Source organism: Corythoichthys intestinalis, chromosome 9 (assembly GCF_030265065.1).
Source record: "Corythoichthys intestinalis isolate RoL2023-P3 chromosome 9, ASM3026506v1, whole genome shotgun sequence".
NCBI lineage: Eukaryota > Metazoa > Chordata > Actinopteri > Syngnathiformes > Syngnathidae > Corythoichthys > Corythoichthys intestinalis.
This window is the reverse complement of record NC_080403.1, coordinates 18,798,730-18,820,271: the sequence shown is the minus strand read 5'-3', so window position 1 is coordinate 18,820,271 and position 21,542 is coordinate 18,798,730. Positions and strand designations below refer to the sequence as shown.

General features: G+C 38.8%; 2 protein-coding genes across 3 annotated transcripts in view; both read left to right on the top strand.

The window, feature by feature from the left end:
• The window catches only part of asic1b (acid-sensing (proton-gated) ion channel 1b), a 448,754-nt gene that overhangs the window by 284,626 nt on the left and 142,586 nt on the right, over positions 1 to 21,542 (top strand). The gene's annotated exons all lie outside the window — the stretch shown is intronic.
• Positions 14,328 to 15,641, top strand: LOC130921884 (acid-sensing ion channel 1B-like). Its single transcript, XM_057846229.1, has one exon. It carries the CDS (start codon positions 14,793 to 14,795, stop codon positions 15,543 to 15,545), a length of 753 nt encoding a protein of 250 aa, XP_057702212.1. The 5' UTR covers positions 14,328 to 14,792; the 3' UTR covers positions 15,546 to 15,641.

Below are 21,542 nucleotides of genomic sequence, written 5' to 3'. Positions count from 1 at the left end.
ATATCTTAAATGCATCTTACCGGATATAAAATGACTACTACATAGTCTGTGGTGATTTTTTGGTGCCCAGTTTTCACGTCGAATTGCAGCCGTCCATTTCGCTCTCCTCTTTGGATCCCTCGGAATACGGTAAAACTTCAAGTCTCTCCTTCCATCTTCTCTGTTAGTGCAACCAACAGCCACACACACCTTCACCATTTTGATTATTAATGTTAAGGAGCAGAAAAACACGCCGTAAATAGGAGGAATGTACGTAGCCGTAACAGGTTAACACTATGTTTTGACGGACAGTTGGGCGGTACCATTAAGGAGAGCGGAGTTGTGACGTCACGTAGGTAGGGTCTATAGCAGGGCGTGAGATACTGGCAGGAAAAGAACACATGGAATGCCAAAACCAAGTAGCCGGCATGCTGGTAGTGTACAGAAACATCTGTGCAGAGTATGGACTGGACACCCCTAAATTGCAATGGGAAACACCTCCCAAAGTGGTGGGAAATGATAGGACTTAGGTCCTGTTAAGCTTCCGGATAAAGACAGATAAGATGGTCATGGCCAACCAACTGAACATCATGATTATGGATAAGCAGCAGAGGACAGCCGTTGTGATCAATGTAGCCGTCCCCAACGCTTCCAATAGCACAGGTGCCGGCATAGGCATAGTATTCTGTTCGGTGGACGTCACGGCCGATGAAACCTTGACAAATGCACTTTCTTGGAAGTTTGGGACACTCAAAAAATGGGTCTTACTCATCCAGTGTGGAACTGTAGTTCACAACAACAAAAACTATTCTTTTCTCGCCGAAACTAGGCTATTACAATCTCTCGTACTCTTTAAAATAATATTCGCTGTTTTCTTCTACAACAAGTTGAATTGATCAAGAGCCAGGCTAGTGGGCCGATTCCTAGCGGCCACGAAGCTGAGCGAAGTCGCTCCCAGCCGAATTAAATGGCGACTAGCAGACGTTGACATGGACGGCGATAAACTCTAATTTGACTGCGGGGCTGACAGCGATTGTTCGATTAGTCAAAATAGATTGGAGGTCTATCGGCAGCCAAAGAGCTAATACGTAAAAATAGAAATAAATCTTTTTTTTCCTCCCAAAAAACAATCATTTTTTACCCAATTCCGATCTTCTGAAAAATAATGTGATCGGGCCCGATTTCCGGTCACATGATTAGATTGGGAACATTTTTAATTATGAAAGACGAGTCCTGAAAATTTCATGACAGTTGTTGAAATGGATGAAGAAGGACAACTTTTGCACCTTTTACAAAAGTCCTAAATAGTTCCCTTTTTTCCATGTCAAATGCTCCAGATAATAATCAAACTTTGATACGATGTCTCACCGTGCCAAAAAGTTTGCAATTTACCATTGCCCATCTATTTTGGATAACTGCTACTGACTAATGCTTATTAATGGGAAATCTTAAGACTGTAACATAGACACCTGTGGCTTATAATAACGTGCGCAGTATACACTGCCAGCCAAAAGTATTGGCACCCCTGCAATTCTGTCAGGTAGTGCGTAATTTCTCCCAGAAAATGATTGCAATTACAAATGCTTTGGTAGTAACATCTTCATTTATTTTGCTTCCAATGAAAAAAAACACAAAAAACAATGATTTAAATTTTTTTTTTTTAAACATTATCATTTTACACAAAACTCCAAAAATGGGCCGGACAAAAGTATTGGCACCCTCAGCCTAATACTTGGCACCACAACCTATAGACAAAATAACTGCGAACAACCTCTTTTGGTGTGCATCAATGAGATTCTTACAGTGCTCTGCTGGAATTTTAGACTGTTATTCTTTGGCCAACTGTTCCAGGTCTCTGAGATTTGAAGGGTGCCTTCTCCAAACTGCCATTTTCTCCACAGGTGTTCTATGCGATTCAGGTCTGGACTCATTGTTGGCCACTTTAGAAGTCTCCAGTGATTTCTCGCAAACAATTTTCTAGTGCTTTTTTAAGTGTGTTTGGGGTCATTGTCCTGCTGGAAGACCCATGACCTCTGGGAGACCAAGCTTTCTTTCACATTGGGCCCTAAATTATGCAGCAAAATTTGTTGGTAGTCTTCACACTTCATAATGCCATGCACACGGTCAAGCAGTCCAGTGCCAGAGGCAGCAAAGCAACCCCAAAACATCTGGGAACTTCCGCCATGTTTGACTGTGGGGACCGTTTTCCTTTCTCTGAAGGCCTCGTTTTTTCCCCTGTAAACTGTATGTTGATGCCTTTTCCCAAAAAGTTCTACTTTTGTCTCATCTGACCAGAGAACATTCTTCCAAAATGTTTTTGGCTTTCTCAGGTAAATTTTGGCAAACTCCAGGCTAGCTTTTGTATGTCTCTGGGTCAGAAGTGGAGTCCTCCTGGGTATCCTACCATAGAGTCCCTTTCCATTCAGACGCCGACGGATTGTACAGGTTGTACCCTCGGAATGCGGGACATCTTGAACTTGTTTGGATGTTAGTCGTGGTCCTTTATCCACCATCCGCACAATCTTTAGTTAAAATCACTCTTTAATTTTTCTTTTCCATCCACATCCAGGGAGGTTAGCCACAGTGCCATGGGCTTTACACTTATTGATGACACTGCACATGGTAGACACAGGAACATTCAGGTCTTTGGAGATAAGACTTGTAGCCTTGAGATAGCCCATGCTTCCTCACAATTTTGCTTCTCAAGTCCTCAGACAGTTCTTTGGTCTTCTTTCTTTTTTCAATGCTCAATTTGGTACACACAAGGACACAGGACAGAGGTTGAGTGCACTTTTATCCATTTTAACTGCCTGCAAGTGTTATTTTGTTATTGCCACCACCTGTTATGTGCCACAGGTAAGTAACAGGTGCTGTTAATTACACAAATTAGAGAAGCATCACATGATTTTTAAAAGGGTGCCAATACTTTTGTCCGGTCCATTTTTGGAGTTTTGTGTAAAATGACAATGATTTAATTTATTTTTTGATTCTCTTTTGTATTTTTTCATTGCAAGCAAAATAAATGAAGCTACTACTACCAAAGCATTTATATTTGTAATCATTTTCTGGGAGAAATTGACCATTGTGTGACAGAATTGCAGGGGTGCCAATACTTTTGGCCAGCAGTGTATTTATCGATTTTATTTTCTTGAATTTTATCAAATTTGGGTGGTGTGGCATATTGTCAGGTGCGTTTTATAGTCCAGAAATTATGGTACATGCCTTTCCTAATTCCTGTCAGACATCAGCGGTAGATCAGAAACCAATTATTCCAGTAACTGATATCAGCGGAGAGTACATGAAAAAGTACGCAACAAAACAGGAACTCATACTAAGTAGCAACCTCATTCAATTACATAATCGGATTTTCTCATTGTAATCTAGTTAGCAAATGATCTAATCTTATTTTTTAAAAAAGTGATGCGCAAGCATTTTGCGCGTGTATTGGATCGTCCCTCAAAATAAATGGAGGTACCCCCAATAATCAGGTTATAAGAACCTCCCTTGAGAGCTCATTGTATTTTCCGTTATGATAAATTTAGTGGAGCTCATCCATCTGTTTGCTTTCTTCCGTTAGTCAAGTCATGAAATTGGCATGTCAGGAACATGTGTTCACCCTGGCTTGGTTTTAATTACTGTCTTGTCATGATAGTCAGTTAGATTTGTTGTCAGGATATAATAAGTGTCATGTAAAATTGCTGGACCACATACCGTAAACATCCTTGCCGAGGCCGGTTTTAAATCACCAACACTTGCGCTTTTGCAACGAGAAGAAAAAAAAGTTGTGTCAATTCGGAAAGCCCGGTCCTATTTTAGAGCGGTGCAAAATTAATGACTTAGACCCATCATAAAATATGATTCAGCCACAGCGCCCGAGTTTGTAGCAGAATTCATAACATCAGGGTGAAAAAAATGAAATATGGCGAGTGCGGTTGGAGCAGAAAAAAGATGTAATTTGCCCCGTCTGTTGTTTACTGTGTAAAAAATTCAAAAGCAGCACATTTTGTCATCCTCGTTCGTGCATCGTCGCCACTTAAGCTATATTTAAAAGTTGGTGAAAAAGAGATTGTTCAGAGCTAAGGCCATTTTTTAAGGGAATATCTTAAATATATTTCTGATTTTATCTCAAGGTAATGCTGTACTTTAATGCCTCTTCAAACAGAACTTTGGTATCAGTCTTGTGGCAATTAATTGGCATTTTCTACTTTGTTTTACTATCATATTTAATCCTTCAGATGTTCACCTTGTTTACATGGGTATTTTTTCAAAAAATCAACTCAGATTAAGGTTATCTCTGCACATTGGGATCCAAATCTTTTTTCATGAATAAAAATAAGGAGAAAAAGTCCCAAACACAAATTGAAAAATGGTAAACACTAATTCAATAGAAGGTCATAAAGAAAGTCTGTAATGGATCAGCTCAAGCAATAATCGCATCCAGAGTCGAGCCGCCTATCGGGCTTCGCGACCCGAGTTCCACTCACATTAAAGCTGAATGACAACGTTTCGTCACCAGGTTTATCCCGCCAACCGTCGAAGCTTATGAAAACCCATCTGCTGGTAATTTCCAGCGACGTCAACACAGCCGCTCTGTCTTTATCGTCTCCGTTGCCGGTCTTGTTGGAAGTGAAAGCACCGCCGCCGGCTGCGTATCATCATCAGATAAGCATCATGACAATTTACAAGGCTGTCAGGAAGGGGCTAACACCGCTCCAGATGCACCATGGAGCTTAGAAAAAAATTATCAGGTACTGGAGAGGATTTTTAGGGCCCAAATTTTAGGTATGGGTTAGATGAACTCATTCACTGTCAGCTCAGGTCACAGAGTATCAGCTGTGGTAGTCAGTAAAAGAGGGATATATATATATATATATTGAAAACACTTTTTGTAAATGTCCACTCCACTTCATCTGGAAGGCGCTGTCAAAGCAGCCAAAGAGTTGACAAGTGATCTTTTAAAACAAAACAAAATTCCCCAGAGTAAACTAAATACTGGCCATTATTTGAATTTATGTCTTCTTTTTTCCGATTTGATACAATTTGCTTTGTTTTATTTATTTGGTTTTCATTTCTTTACCTTTATTTTATTCAGAATTATTTATATTTTTTATGATTCATGGCTTTTTTTGTGTGTGTTATTTATTTATTTATTTATTAATATTTAAATTTATATTTAAATACATTATATTACATTTACTGTTGTTTTTCCTGAAGCGGATCCTGCAATTAATTCATTTGTTTTATTTAAAATTCTGGATATATATTGTTTTAAATGCCCATCCAAAATTACTAACACTGATACTGAAATTGGATGCCAAATGGGTGCTACAAAATATGGTCCCGTGGGTCACAATCGGTCCCTAGGCTGCAAGTTTAATACCCTTGTCCTATAATACTGTATATATACCTGTGTTTATATGTATGTATGTATGCATGTATATACTGTATATAGATGGCGGGAAACACTCAGGTGACTTGAAGTTCCGCTTTGAGACCCCCAGTTTGGCCAAATTTCAAAACTGACCTATATTCATGTGTGATACATCATTGGAAATTTTCAATTTTCTGGGGGAAGAAATTTTTTTTAACAGGAGGGCATTTAAAACAAAACAAAACAAAACAAAATTGACCCCCTAACTCGAGGTGTGGGCAATTTTTCTTTGTTTGGATCGATTATTTATCATCTAAAATATGGGAAAATGCGACAGTAACAAAAATTACAAATTAAAAATTAAAAACAATTTGGGGCTTGATGCGCCATGAAACTGCTATGGCAGCATGTAGACATATTGTTCAACCAAACACAATGGTTCTTTTGTCTTAAAATTCAGAAGTTTATTTTAAAGAGGGGTGCAAGAGCAGAAACTGCTGTTTCAGCCTTGTCTGTGTTTCCCGCTACATATATACTGTATATATATGTGAAAAATCATAATTCGTGCACGGAAGGGTTAAATTGCTTTGTTGATCCAGGAAGAAGTACAAATACAGAACTGTATTTCTTCTACTATACACACTGTTGTTTTTTCTTAATTTGTAATCTAGCATCAGGCAATAGTTTAGAGCGCAAAATGTATACAAATATTATACAAATTTTAATTTGACATCAAAATGTATTGATCACTCTTTTTCAGTTTAGTCTACCACCCACTGCCATTTCCATGTTAACTGGTAAACTGGCAGTGAATGAGTTTTAAGCTAGAAAAGAACCCCACTGGCGCTGATGAAATTGTTGTTAAACAAAGTGATGACAGGCACAGTTTAAGGGATTTAAACTGTTTCCCCGACAGCCACTTCATTCCAACACCGGATTAAATGATAATTAAATCTCTGCGCGCTCATTAGATTCATTGATAGGGAGGGGTGTCGTTTGCGCTGCTACGGCAGCTAGGGAATGGCGGCCTTGTTTTGGAGTTTGCAGTACCAGCGTAATCTGGTTGACATTCTGATAATGAAGCTGTGGGAGAGCAGGCACTTACCTGTCGCTGATTTTTTGGTGTTTTTTTTTATTTTTATTTATTTATTTATTATTTTTGTGGGGAGGATTTTAAATGTGATGTATTTAAAAAAGAACTCCAAACATGCCTAATGGTTTTTGCAGTAATAACAGTGGATGTTAATTAATTTTTGGCATCAGGGTAATTGAAGATGTTCATTTGATGACTGTTGGAATTACTTGCGGGGGGAAAAAATGCTGTATCTCTTGACTCTTAATTATAAAAATGCCAGTCTTTGTAAATTGTTTTAGCGCCGCCACAGCTGCGAGATAATGGACAAATCTGTATAATGTAAGCATTGTTTTCTAGCGTTATGGTCCCATCAAAATTTTACCCCGAAAATGTATGAGGGTCAAACAATGTAATGCTTGGCGTAAATCAGTCTTTGTCTGGTCTTCGACTCTACTCCCATAAGGCCCGGTGTTGGTCCTGTTTAGGTGTTAGGTTTGGTTTGGTTTTGACTTTGAAAAAGTCCTGATCTTGATTCAACGGTTTCTAGTTTGGGGCAGGTCTTGGTTTAGTCTTGGTCCTCTTTTGGTTTTGGGTTTGTTCTTAATTCCCAAAACACGAGCCCTGTTTCGGTCTTAGGTTTAGTCTTGACTCCCAAAAGTCTCGTTCATGGTTCAGTGATTTCTATTTTGGTCTAGGTCATCGTTGTAATTGCCAAAAGTTTTAATCTTGACGCAGCATTTTCTGAATTGGGGGAAGTCTCGAGCCAATTGTAGTTTCAGTCTTGGTCCTGTTTCAATTTTAGGTTTAGTCTTGACTTCCAAAAGTCTTGCTCTTGATTCAATGATTTCTTGTACGGGTCAAGTCTTTGTCTGTCGTTCGTCTCGGTCATGGTCTTGTATCGGTCTTTAGTTTGGTTTTGACTCCCAAAAGTATTGATCTTTACTTGGTCCCAGCAATTTATGCTGCAAGTCTACCTTAGCACCAGTTCAGTCATCGTTCACCGCCAACGGTCCCAGTCAAATGTCTATTGCTGTCAATGGTAGCTGATGAAATGTATTTTGAATGCAACTTCACCTTTTCAGCTGTCAAGATGCTGCTTTGATTCCCTGTTGATAATCGGTGGTCTCCACAGATAGGCCCCTCTGCCATCAGCCGCCTGTAAATTGAAGGACTTTGGCCAGCAACGCCTGCTTTTTCTCAAGTGTTTGCTCTCCCGATCCTCAAAGACTTTAAGTACCACGCTCCCCTCCAGCCAGCCGGTGCCCCAGCTCCGTCTGTAATCAGCCTTATCTTGAAACTTTGGGCTGCCACCTCTGTACTGTTTTTTAAATGAGAAATTGACTTGAGGTCACAATGGCTCGCTGAGATAAGTCATTTTTGTACTTTTTTGTCCTTTTTCCTGCAAGGCAGGGGATGCGCCATTTGTAGGAAGGCGAGAGCTGAATATTAGTTTTTCGCCTTCTTGCCTAGCATCTCTGTGCTTGTTTACTCCTGTCATATTCATACGGTAGCCAACTCCTAATAATGTGAGGGCATGAATGCTCAGCTATCGATTGCCTTGGAGCAAGCAATATCGCACTGGCGTCTGTGTGATGTTTGACGATCTTTATTATCTCTCCGCTGGAACAAGTGCGTGCGACTCTGATCCACAGTAATAGGGATAGGCACATCTTAACTGACAGCCAGGATGTAACCAAGGCAACGACAGGTTGATCCTGCCTGTAAGCAAAGCGACTTGAAAGGGGAGCGTTCAAGCTCTCCCCTCTCATCGCTCCACTGTGTGTGACCATGGCGAAATGCGTGGCCTTGTTGAAATCCCGGCCTGGGGTGGGGAGGGTGCGATGGAGACGCCAATGGTGGTGGGGGTGCTAGGCTTGTGACACTGCAGACTTGAATCGCAACACTGCCATCTTTTGACCCTCGAATGTACTTCAAAACCAATCAATGTTTTCTGAGCCAAGCCTGATAAAACTGATTTAGGACACTTAAAAACTGAAATAACAGATAAATTGTCTGATGCAAAAGAAATATGTCAATTATACACACCAACAAAATGTCTTTTGCTCAATGAGCTGCTTTCTCTTCTCTGCTCTACTAACTACAACAGCACATACTCTGTCCATACGATGCGTATACAGACGCTATTCCGGTTAGAGTCTCTATTTTGACATTTCACACAATGCACCAAGTCGAGATTGAACCTAATATTCTCTTGTACTTGAAAGTTGCACTGATCTCAAATCCAGAACAATGCAACACTAACATCTTCAGGGATCAGTGAGTCATTAAAGGGCCTTACAAACCTGAATTCACAGACGCAATGGGTGAGGGCCTATGCTTATCGGATGAAAAATATAATTTACAGTATTTACCTTTTCAGGGACAGTAGTCACTGCAGTAGACAAAAGTTGTTTTTTCCTGTATGAATGTGATAAAAACAAGATCTATAACTATTTTTGGTCATTTAATAAAACAACATAACAATTAGTAATAACAATTGGTACTGCATATATATATATATATTTTTTTTATAAATTATTAATCATTATTGTATATTATTAGCTTCTTATCCTCACCAGGGTCGCAGGGGTGCTGGAGCTTATCCCAGCTATCTATGTGCATATAATAGTTATACAATGATAAATACATTTATACACAGATAAAAATGTAATGTAATGTACAACATTCGTTCAATCACCACAACCCACCCCCCACTAGTTAAAAGACAGTGGACGCTTAGCCCGTCAGTGGCAGGTGATAGGTTTTAAATTAGAGTGATGCTAGGGTTTAAAAAAAAAAAAAAAAAGTAATTCATGCATGAAATGATAAATGCATATATGACGTGGCAATAAACCGTTGTCGATGGCTATAAACGTCCATGACACTGAATAAGGTGAGGTAGTACACCCAAACCCAGTTTATTATGTGTTTGTTGTGCTCAGTCCATGTAAAGATTTTGAATAACAATTTCTTCTGGAATCTTTTCTTTAGTCATGAATGAAATAAAGCTAAAATTATAGACAAAATCTTAACTGATTGCTCGAAATGCTAAACCACTTGATCGTGCTGATGAAACTTTAAAGCATTACAAGTGTACTGCTATGTGTTGAAACTTGTACTGGACGAGAAGTCAATTTTAGAGTACTTTTTAATCAACAGATAAAACCAATTTATTTAAATAAACTGAAAATTAATGTATAAATATGTTTCATGATTTCTCTTATCTCAGGCCATAAGCGCACTTTTTTCGTGAGATTCAACTGAAAACACACAAAAAAAGCAGCTTTTCCCTGAAAGCCTCTGAATACAATTACCCATTTTGTAAATGGGAAAATGAGACTCACATGCAGGAAATGATGATAATGATGATGACAACCGCATCAAAACTCTTACCGACCATCTAAGCATCACCTCACTGCGAGGTCATTGCCATTTTCTTTCCCTATACCACTTCTCGATATAACAATGTTTGACACTATTTACCAGCAATCAACAAAATTAAAACTATTGAACAATCTTTTATCGACAATGTGGTCATACTCATTTCATACATCAAGATATTTATCATACCTTTGTTATGTCAGGTTTAAACCCATAAAGGATTATGCATGATTAGATGTATTACTGCTGCCTCCTAGTGGTAATAAGTGTTTATGCAATGTGTCAGGAATGATGCTTGGGGGGAATGGCTTGTGTTGTATTAGGGCAGTGTTGACAAACTGATTTTTGTCAGGAGCCACATTCTGCTATTGATTCCCTACATGCCTGCAAACCTATAAATGTAGGAAATTATGCACTCATTGGCTGTCATTTATGGTGACAGATGAATCAATCCACACCAAAAATGAACAGTTTTACACTGACTACACAGTACCTTTTGCATATTAACACTTACAACACTCAAACTAAGACAACACATCAACAACCTCCCCATTAAAGATATTAAATTAAAGATAGGCGATCATTCACTACCGGATTCTTCTACGAGTAGTCCAAATGGATTGGACATTTAGCACCGTTGATGGCAGCGATTGAGTTAATCGTACATATTTGCTTATTCATTCCTTTTTTTGAACGCCTGTAGATATTATCACATTCATATTTTTATCTTTAAAATTTTTATGAATTAAAAAAGTTTATTAATGGTTTTGATTTTTCAAGAAGTTTAACTATTTTTCTAATATTTTTTTTTTTCTGGCTCTGAAATCGCGATGAAATCGTCTAAGTATTCTTGAGCAAGATTCTGAACCACATGTCGGTCCTGGTGCTGCGTCACCACTAGGAGGATGGCGATGTAGTGTAAAGCGCTTTGAGGGCGAAAGGGAAAGGCTCTATGCAAGTATAGCACCATTTACCATTTAATTTTAAAAAAGGGGGTAATAGTAATTATATTTTTAAAGGTTTGTTTCAAAATTATATTTATATTGTATATTTAAGATTTTTAAAAGGGCACAATATTACATTAGTCATTCATAATTGTCAAAATGTTTTTGTTAAAAACGGGGAATATATATATATATATATATATATATATATATATATATATATATATATATATATATACTGTATAAATGTATATATTATTATCATTATTAATTAAAATTGTTCATATTTTTAAATACTTAATGACGTACAGTATATAAAAACATTTTAAAAAGTTGAATGGATGGGACATCTATTGCAGTCAATGGCAGTTAAACGTGATCAAATATTGCTGGCCATCATGATCATCTCAATTCAAATGGATTAGACTGTCAATGGCAGTGAATGAGTTAAATCTACACAACAAATTGAGCGATACCTGGTTGTAAAATCAAGCCATTAAAAAAAGAATTTGCGAATTAAAGAATTTCAATCATTTGCTTCAAATTAGAGATCAGTGACATGCATCTAAACAGTGTTAACATTTATGTCAATCTCCAATTTTGTGGGACATTGATTTAACGGGCCACACAAAATTATGTGGCAGGCCCGATCAGGGCCCCGTGCCTTGAGCTTGACACCTGTGGGTTAAAGTGATTGTAAATTCAGTTAATGCTTGAGGTTAAGGCTAAAATTTCTCGGGGCTTCTGCTTTCATTACCCACCATCCCAAGGTAGGACACTAGTTACAATTTTCTAGCATGGAGATGAGAAAATCGTGTCTAAAGTAATCTCATAGCACCATCATGTGTCTGAAAGTAATCTGCTGTCGCTCTAATGGAGGCACGGATCAATGCAGACAAATCTCGTCTTTCCTTTTCATATCATGGGAGCTTCATGTGACTCCGTGTTTGATAGGATCCATTTGAGATGTTTCTCATAACCCTCCTGGGTTACTGCTTGTATTCGATTTCAGTTGATGTGATTGAAACAGGGCTGTGTGCAGTCACTAGGCGGAGTGGTGTTGGTAAAATGAATCATTAGCGTGAAAATAATGAGCAAATGGAGGCTTTGATTTAATTCATTCAATTTCCCTCCTCGCTGGTTGCCACAGTATGTCTTCTCGGTTGGAGGAAGCTGGCCTGCTTATAAATCTAACGCTTCCTTTCTGTGGACGGTCACGTCTCGTTCTTGGAGGGATGATAATGCGATCATGCCGCCCTGCCAACCTTAAAACAAAACGGTTGAGTTAAAGGGTTGTCATTCTTTCCCTTCAAGAGCCCTCCATTTGTTTTCTCCTAGTCAGTCCCATCTCGTAATGGAGGCACATGGCGCTTGCCACAAGTGTTACTTTATTTCCAGTCAACTCTGGCACAGCCTGATTTCAGACTTTATTCATGTTCATTTAAAAAAAAAAAAAAAAAAACATATTTTTGTAGGGGATGCATGAGGCTCATTCCAGAATTCTTTAAAAACAAGCTTTAACTTTTCTCATTTCCCAATCAATCAGCAATAGGTAATGAAATATATCAAAGGCTTCATTAGTTCACTTTAAAAATGAGCGGTACATTTTTTATTCCATGATTTATTTGATATTTATAATATTTGGAATAATAGGGTTACATGTCACAGTGTAGCAAATTTGTACTGGTATCTTTTTAGTCAGGAGTCGCTAGACAAAAATATTTCTTATTCTGATTATATGCATAACAGGGTTTAGTGAGACATTCAATCAGATGTAACACTTTTCTAAAAATATTAAAACATATATAAGTTTAGCTGTTCTTTTTTTTTTTTTTTTTTTTTTTTTTTTTTTTTTTGCTAAACATGTTAAACCCTAATACGAGCCAAGATTTGAAGTTTTATGAACACTGACATTGACATGAGCGTCCATAAAAATATAAGGTAAAAGCAGGCTAGCTAACTTGTGTCCTCTGCTAGTACTTAAGATAAGCTAATGTACCAACTAGTGAGTTTATTAGAACTGACTGTGGACTTAATGCAAGTATCTGGCATGATTCCAAATTAAATAAATAAACATAGAAAAATTTGGGCCTTTCAGAGGATTTTAAGTTTTAGAGTTCATTCATTTATTGTCACCCATACCAGGTAGGTATAAACATTGTTAAGCAGTGTGTGACCAAGCTATGCTAGGGTGACCAAACGTCCTCTTTTGCCCGAACAAGTCCTCTTATTACATGCCCTCCAAAGTGTCCGGCCGGGTTTCATAAATTCATGAAAATGTCAGGTTTTTCTGATTTTTCAGGGGACCAATTTTGAAGAGAATCTCTCTGGCCGCTATGGGGCAGCGCCTGCGTGCGTTCACGTGGCTCCTACTAGTAGGGGCGGGAGAAGGAATAGATCTTCTTCTTCTTTTTTGTTGGCAGTTTACCCTTTGTTTCATGGAGAATTACCACCATCTACTGACGGTTTGGCGAGAGATCAGACCACAGTAAAGAGTTCAATAAGGAGTTCTAAAAGATGTGGCTCCATGCACATTTCTATAAGTTTATCTCCTGGTTAATGTCGATCACGTGTCTTCTGCTGTATATAGGGTTATATGTGTACACAGAGATGCAGTATATTGTATGATTCTTGTAATTGTTCTGCGTTACTTTATTTAGTTGAATGCTAGTTTTATATTCTAAATAGCTGTGTTTCTTATTTCTTTTTTTTTTAACGATAAATATGTATATAATGGCAACTGTTGACTTCTGCCGGAGATTTGTACTGGTGTAATCTGTAAAATCCCGTTTGGTGTCGCATCGTTGCGCAGCCGATGATTGTAAACTTTTATCATTAAGTCTGATTTTGCCTCGGCTCCCGTACACGCTAATAGGGTAGCAATCAGTGTGCTCAGTCGCGCTAGGCATTATGGGCAATGTAGTTTTGAACTGCTACGTTTGGAAACATGCTGGTTGAATAGCTAGTCAATTTATTTCGGTTATTGTTTGCGTAAAATCTAGAACATTGAATGAGGATAAAAATTGAGTGGGAATAACAATTTGTCAACGACAATTGTCGTGATAGTAATTTTAAAAAATGTTGAGTTGGCACATAGCCTACTGTGTGTGTGTATTGACTGGACTACATGTTCATGAGTCTGCATTATATTTAATCATTATTCCTTTTTTTGGGGGGGATTATTTTTTTAGGAAGAATAAAGCCTGTTGAGTAAAAAAAAAAAAAAAAAAAAGGTGGGTGATATAGGCATTTTTGAGTGATCTTCGAGTAAAATTAAAGTGTCTGGAGGCCAGGCCGAGCGTCCTCTATTTTGGAAATCAAAATATGGTCACCCTATGATAGCAATGACTTTACAACACATCCAAGTGAGTAAGCATTAATACAATATTAAGAGGAAGAAAAAACATAATTTGTTTTCAAAAACAACTGATTCTCCACAGCCGGATAGTGAAATTGATATCGCAAGCCCAAAAAATTGTATTGTTGCAACACAAATTTTCATATGGATTTAGTCAAATATGAATGGTGAGACGTAAAATGTCCTCCAGCTCTGGAATATCCATGTGTAAAATGGGCTGTAAAGTGCATCTTATCATGGAACTCTTCTTTGGAAAGTGATGAGCTTGCCCACAAAGTGAAAACACAGTGAAATAAATAGTTTGGGTTTTTTATCTATTGTAATGCTGCCTTTCTCGAACAGGCACTGCGTCAAGGCTCTTTTTTCCCGGTAAATGTGAAATTCAGCCCCTCCTTGGTGAACTGGGCCCAGGCCCCGGGGGAGTATTGGGTGTCCACGCTTCTTCTTCCCTCCTCCCTTTCCTTATCTCATTCTTCTTGCTTTCTAACTTGCTTCATGGGGTGGAGGGATCTGCCCCACCAGACATCCAAGGGCAAAGCGTCAGTTCGCAGTCGTAGTGAGGAGTGACGGCACTCTGAAGTTCACTTTTACCTGCTTTTGGTGTCATCAGTGTCTGTTTTTGGACTTTGGGATTTTTCATATTTGTTCAGATTTTAACACACTAAACTAGTTCATCTATCCATAATGCCGGTCCGGATCATGTGCACCATCTCCTTTTCTGGGGATGACGAAGGTTATGGTAAAGACAGTTTTGATGATCACTACAAACGCGTTAATCGGGGTTACGGAGACTCGCAGGAGTATCTGGACGGTTGTAGTCATACAGACGACTACGAGGAAGAGGAAGAAAGCCCGGGTGAGGTGGACGACTTGGCAACGTTTTTCAGTGGCTGCTCGCTCCACGGGGCCAACCACGTGTTTGTGGAGAACAAGAAGTTCGGAATTCGGCAGAGCTTGTGGGCGGTGGTCTTCACCATGGCATTGTCCGCCTTCTTGTTCCAGGTTGCCGATCGGGTCATCTACTACCTCCAGTATGACCACATTACCATGCTGGACGAGAAGGTAGCCCAAAACATGACCTTCCCGGCCGTCACCATTTGCAACTATAACTTTGTGCGCAAGTCACAATTAAGCTACAGCGATCTTATATTCATGGGCCCTCTACTGGGCTTCGATGAAGGCATGGCGCCAGGGTTCCCGTTGGCCCCGGAGCCCGACCGCCCGCCTGGCTCTGTTTTTAGTGTAGATGAGATTTACAACCGTACACGACACCGCATTGAAGATATTCTGCTGGAGTGCAACTTCAGAGGCTTGGAATGTGGTCCTGAGAACTTTCGGGAGGTAGGTCTTACTCTCAGATTTTCTCAGTCTCAGTCAGACGGTTGTTCTCTGGTTTGGGATTTAACTGCACTTCAGGTAGTCTTCAGTTTATTATAATTAGGGCTGTCGAACGATTAAAATTTTTTTATCGAGTTAATCACAGCTTAAAAATGTATTAATCGCAATTAATTGCAATTCAAACCATCTCTAAAATATGCCATATTTTTCTATAAATTATCGTTGGAATGGAAAGATAAGACACAAGATGGATATGTACACTCAACATATTGTACATAAGTACTGTATTTGTTTATTATAACAATAAATCCACCAGATGGCAATTACATTATTAACATTCTTTCTGTTGAATGGATCCACAGATAGAAAGACTTGTAGTTCTTCAAAGATAAATGTTAGTACAAGTTATAGTAATTAGGGCCCGAGCACTAGGCGTGCGAAGGCCCTATTGTTTTGCAAAGGATTTTTTTTTTTTTCAGGGCAAATGAAAACGGCCAATTTGGAGGCTTGAACATGCATGAAAAGTCACCAAAATTTGCACATACGTGCGGAAAATTGTAAATTTCGATAATTTTGCAACGTTGCAAAAAAATGTAACAAAATGGCTCAGTAGTGCCCCCTTAAAATTTTAAAATTGGCCTATAACATTAGGGTCTGTCAGTGTAGAGCAATGCAATTTGGGGAGTCTATACCTTGTCCAAAACCGCTCCAAAAAAGCATTTACACCCATATTGCAAACCCAACAGGAAATCAGTTATTTTGGATCGAATATGAAATTTTTATCGATTTAAAGAGTGCACATTTGAGACCTTTTCGCCGAGGGAGTTAGTTGGATCATCTTCAAAATTGGTGAGACTGTTCAGGAGACATATGAGATCTTAAGTTTTTAAAATCGTGCGTTTTCATTCACGGGTCTGACCTGGGCGTGGTGCCAAATTCGGCCATTTTTTCGGCAAAATGACAAATTCAGTAAATGACTAATAGTTCCTTGACACAACGTTCAATCTTTTTCATATGTGGCATGTATGTGCAGTATCCCACCCTTAACACGAGTGCATTGAAATATTACCCATTAGACCTAGCGCTACCAAGTGAGAACAGGAAATGCCTTTTTTTACGAGACAGGTTCCTCCTCCAAGGGAAAAATATCTGTTGACCTCAAACCTGCATCAGGGGAGCCTTAAGACCTGTGTTCAGTTGCCTGATGAAAAATATTGAGGTTTCGTCGAAGCGGAGGGGACCAAAAGGGAAAGTGAAAATGACCGTCAACAATTTGTCTCGCAAAAAACTTTGAACAGTCATAACTCAGCAGATATACAACATATCTGCGCCAAACTTCCCGTGCTTGTTGAGAGTCATACCCTGAAGGGCCTTGTAAGGGTCATTTGCATCAACTCTACAGTGCCAACTAGTGGCGACAGAAAGGAGTTTTAAAACAGGCCTTTCCTATTGGTTTTTTTCAACGTAGAGCAATGAAATTTGGGGAGTCCATACCTTATGCAAAACTGTTCCAAAAAGTCTCTTGCACCCATTTCCAAATCCAACACAAAAACGGGTATTTTGGATCGAATGTGAAATTTTTATCCATTTGTAGTATAGTTTACATTTGGAGGCCTGAACATGCACGAAAACTCACCAAATTTTGCACATACATGCGGCTTCGCATGGATTTCGATAATCTTGCGACATTACCAAAAAAATGTAACAAAATGGCTCAGTGGCGCCCCCTTGAATTTTTCAAAAAGGCGTTTCCTATTAGGTTTTTTTAACGTAGAGCAATGAAATTTGGGGAGTCGATACCTTGTGCAAAACTGCTCCAACAAGTCTCTTGAACCCATATTCCAAACACAACAGGAAATCGGGTATTTTGGATCGAATATGAAATTTTTATCAATTAACAGGGTGCACATTTGAGACCTTGTCACAGAAGGAGTTGGTTGGATCATCTTCAAAATTGGTGAGACTATTCAGGAGACATAGGAGATCTAACATTTTCAAACTGGTGCGTTTTCATTCATGGGTCTAACCTGGGCATTGTGCCAAAGTCGGCCATTTTTTCGGCAAAATGACAAATTCAGTAAAAGACTAATAGCTCCTTGACACAACATTCAATCTTTTTCATATCTGGCATGTATGTGCGGGATCCCACCTTTAACACGAGTGCATTGAAACATTACCCATTAGGCCTAGCGCCCCCTAGTGGGAACAGCAAATGCCTTTTTTTACTAAACAGGCTCCTCCTCCAAGGAAAAAAATATATTCACCTGAAACCTGCATCAGGGGAGCCATAAGACATGTGTTCAGGTGCCTGATTAAAAATACTGAGGTTTGGTTGAAGCAGAATAGTCCAACAGGAGAAGTGAAAATGACTGAAGCCATTTCGTCTCACCACAAGTTTTGAACAGTCATAACTTCTACGACCTATATGCGCCAAACATCTCGTGATTGTTGAGTCATACTCTGAAAGGTCCTGTAGGGGTCATTTGCATCAACCCTACAGCGCCAACTAGTGGCAATAGAAAGTCACTCATTTTTCTAATATATGTCCAGTTCTTTTCAGGTTGGTCATTGTAGTTTCAAGACCTTTTGAAATACTTATTTTACGGCCCATGTCCACGTCTCTGTCTGTTGAAGTGACGACCCTTTATTCGCTCCTTTTTTGTATCACTCTCTCCAATAGGGGTTTTTATCTCTTAGGTGTGTGAATGTAAAGAGGTGACTTTCGAGCATGTTAGGTTCTAATGAGATGATTAGAGAGGAGGATCTGCCACCACCCTGACCTGCACACTGTCCGAGTTGCGTGACGTCCGAGTTGCGCTAGATTGCGAGGGCCCGTGCAGTCCTGCTTGCAGGCCAAGTTTTATATTAAAACCCTTCTGGATGTTTTCATTTTAATAAAATTTGTAAAATTTTCAATCAAAAAATAAACTAGTAGCTCGCCATTGTTGACGTCGCCGAGCGGTGACGTCACATCGGGCTCCCTGCCGTTCTTCCACAGTGTCTTTAACTAAGTAAAGTAGTGATTGAAATACACCACAAGGTGTCAATGGTGAGTTTTAAATTACTTAGAAATCAAGCCAATGAGTGTGTTTTGTCCTTCGACTGACACCAGTTCCCTGTTTACTGGTCCATCCACGTCATTTGAGTGCTGGCTTCACAACATATGAGACCTCTGATAGTTTCTATATTGTGACTAAATATTGCCATCCAGTGTATTTGTTGAGCTAAACGAAATGTTTGAATAGAGTTTAACCAAAGTCTGAGTAAGTTTTACTTGTATTTTGCATTGCTATTTTGTTAGAGAATGCCAGTTCTCTTTGCATTGTTGTTTAACTGTGTGACAATAGGGCCTCATTAATACAGATTGAAGCGCTTCTCTTTTTGTCAACATTATTTTTTTTGGAGAGAGATAGGAATATTATTTTTGTTGTACTTTCACCAAATGATACTTATGTTTGTTGTGAAGGAGTTGCCTAAGCTTATGCCAATAAACGGCGCGGTCCAATGAACACCTGTGTCACTCGCCTCTTAGCTCTCAATGTGCAAAAAACTGCATCACTGTAATCTGCTTGAGGCAATGGAATGCGTTAAATGCGTCAAATATTTTAACGTTATTATTTTAAAAAATTAATTATCGCCCGTTAATGCAATAAATTTGACAGCACTAATTATAATCACTTCTTTTTTTACCTTTTGTCAAAACATGGCAAGTCACGCTCAGAAGGCTAGTTATGCTAACATGAGGTGTGGTTGCATATTTGTGTAAATGACAGATTTAATAATGTTCTGACATTTAAAACCAATGCTCCCATTTGCTCCTGATTTTTTTTTTTTTTTTTTTGCATTGGAAATGTGAAAGGCTAGTTGTTTAGCATCCGATTTTCCCCATAAACAAAGTCTTGAGTTCTCCTAATGGCGTCGAGTGACTTGGTCCCCAAGCAGTAGACAAGATGCATCTGCGTTATCCTTCATTCTTCTGGACAGGGAATCAATAGAAGGTATTTATTTTCGGTTACGCGGCCATTGGCGCTGTCATACGGTCCCTGTGTGGACTGCATTGAATTCCTGCTAGAGCCAGTTTATTACGTGGATTTAAAAGTCACTAATGGCCCCTCAGACTTTTTGTGTGGGTTCAGGGAAATGGAGCAGGGATGATTGATGTTTTTTTTCACCACACACACAGCTATTTTCTATTAGTATTAGGATTCAAAAATCATCGGTGATTGATTAAATGGAAAAATGTGTAAAGTAGATAATGAGTGTTAGGAAGCAAACTGAAGTATGAATATTCTCAGGTTGTCTTACATTCGTGTTCCGATGCAGAATATGAGCAACTTCTTGTGATTTCACTCTCCTACCTCCCGTTATCATCAAAATTGGCCCCCCACCAGCTTGCTCTCAATTGCTGCCTAGCGAAAGATCATGGACACACGCCATCAGGCATTTAAGTACAACTAAATGCCGAAGATTTAAAAAAAAAAAAAACAACAAAAAAAAACATCTGACATTTTTGTAAGGTGGATGAATGCTCGGAAACTGGTGTAGTTGAAAAATGTAATCACGAATGTGGCTTAGACTGGATTCTAACTATTAGATTCAATTCATTATCGTCAATTTTCAGCATTGCTTGTTTGGTTAATTTCTATAAATTTATAAAAAAAATGGCTACTGGATTGCATTTGACCTTGGGAGTATCTATGTGGTGTACTTCCTGCCTGAGTGAAAGCATCAAGAAAAGCAATTGAATGTTAGCAGCTTGCCTTTTTTTTTTTAAATAAATAAAGACTTGACAGGATTATGCCGTCACGCTTCCGCCGGGTGTTAAAGTCAATTTGTTTCTGTCACGTTCTTGTTATTCGCACATGCAAATCCATTTAATGAAAGTGTCAGTGCTGTGGGGGAATTTGGTCACTTGTTTCCAGTGGCTCCTCCAGAAATTTTTCAGAGGGGTGGCCGGATGGGGCCACTTAAAATTTGGGGGTGGCACACCAAAACTAACAGCCATAATTTCAGGTTTTCATTATATTATTGCAGTAAAAAGGTCAGGGAAAAACTATCAGAAAGACTTAAGGACACGGCTACTGATGTACTTTGTTGTATTGTGTAATATTTTATGTTACTAATGATTTAATGTGCATAGTCCATAAATGTCCAGTCAACATTTTGTGTTCCACAACAATTCTGGTTTGTTGTGTTATGTATATATTAGGCATAAGGTGTACATTTAACAAAACAAAATAATTACTGGGGAAAAGCAGGTGCTGGCAGATTTGCATTTGATATGAAATGCATAACTGATGCTACAACAATCTACGATTTACTGGCCAGTGGGGTTGCCAACAAATTTATAGGGCTGGCCACGGCCACCCCTGGCCACCCCCTGGGGGCGCCACTGCTTGTTTCCTGCTATGTCTTTCTTAATTCGTTTTCTCTTTTTCGACGTAGCGTTTGTTGGATGAGCCTGATTCATTGGATGACAACAAAAGCATTATGTCACGTACATGTTGAGTGTGCTGAGAACTTTTGAAATTACGTGGAAAATGCATAAAAAAATATGTATGATGAGAAGGAGTCTAATCTATTTCATGATGATACGATGTCAGTTCTTTGTACAAACCGGATTCGTTTGAAGTTGGGAAATTGTGTAAAATGTAAATAAAAACAAAATACAATGATTTGAAAATCCTTTTCAACCTATATTCAATTGAATACACTACAAAGACAACATATTTAAAGCTCAAACTCATAAACTTTATTTTATTTTTCAAATAATAATTAACTTAGAATTTCATGGCTGCAACACGTGCAGTAGAAGTTGGGAAAGGGCATGTTTACCACTTGGTTACATCACCTTTCCTTTTAATAACACTCAATAAACGTTTTGAAAGAGAGGAGACTAATTCTGTTAGCTTCTCATGTGGAATTCTTTCCTATTCTTGCTTGATGAACCGCTTCAGTTGTTCAGCAGTCCGGGGTCTTCTCTGTCGTATTTTACGCTTCATAATGCGCCACGCATTTTCAATGGGAGACAGGTCTGGACTGCAAGCGGGCCAGGGCCGAACCTGGACTCTTTTACTTCGAAGCCATGCTGTAGTA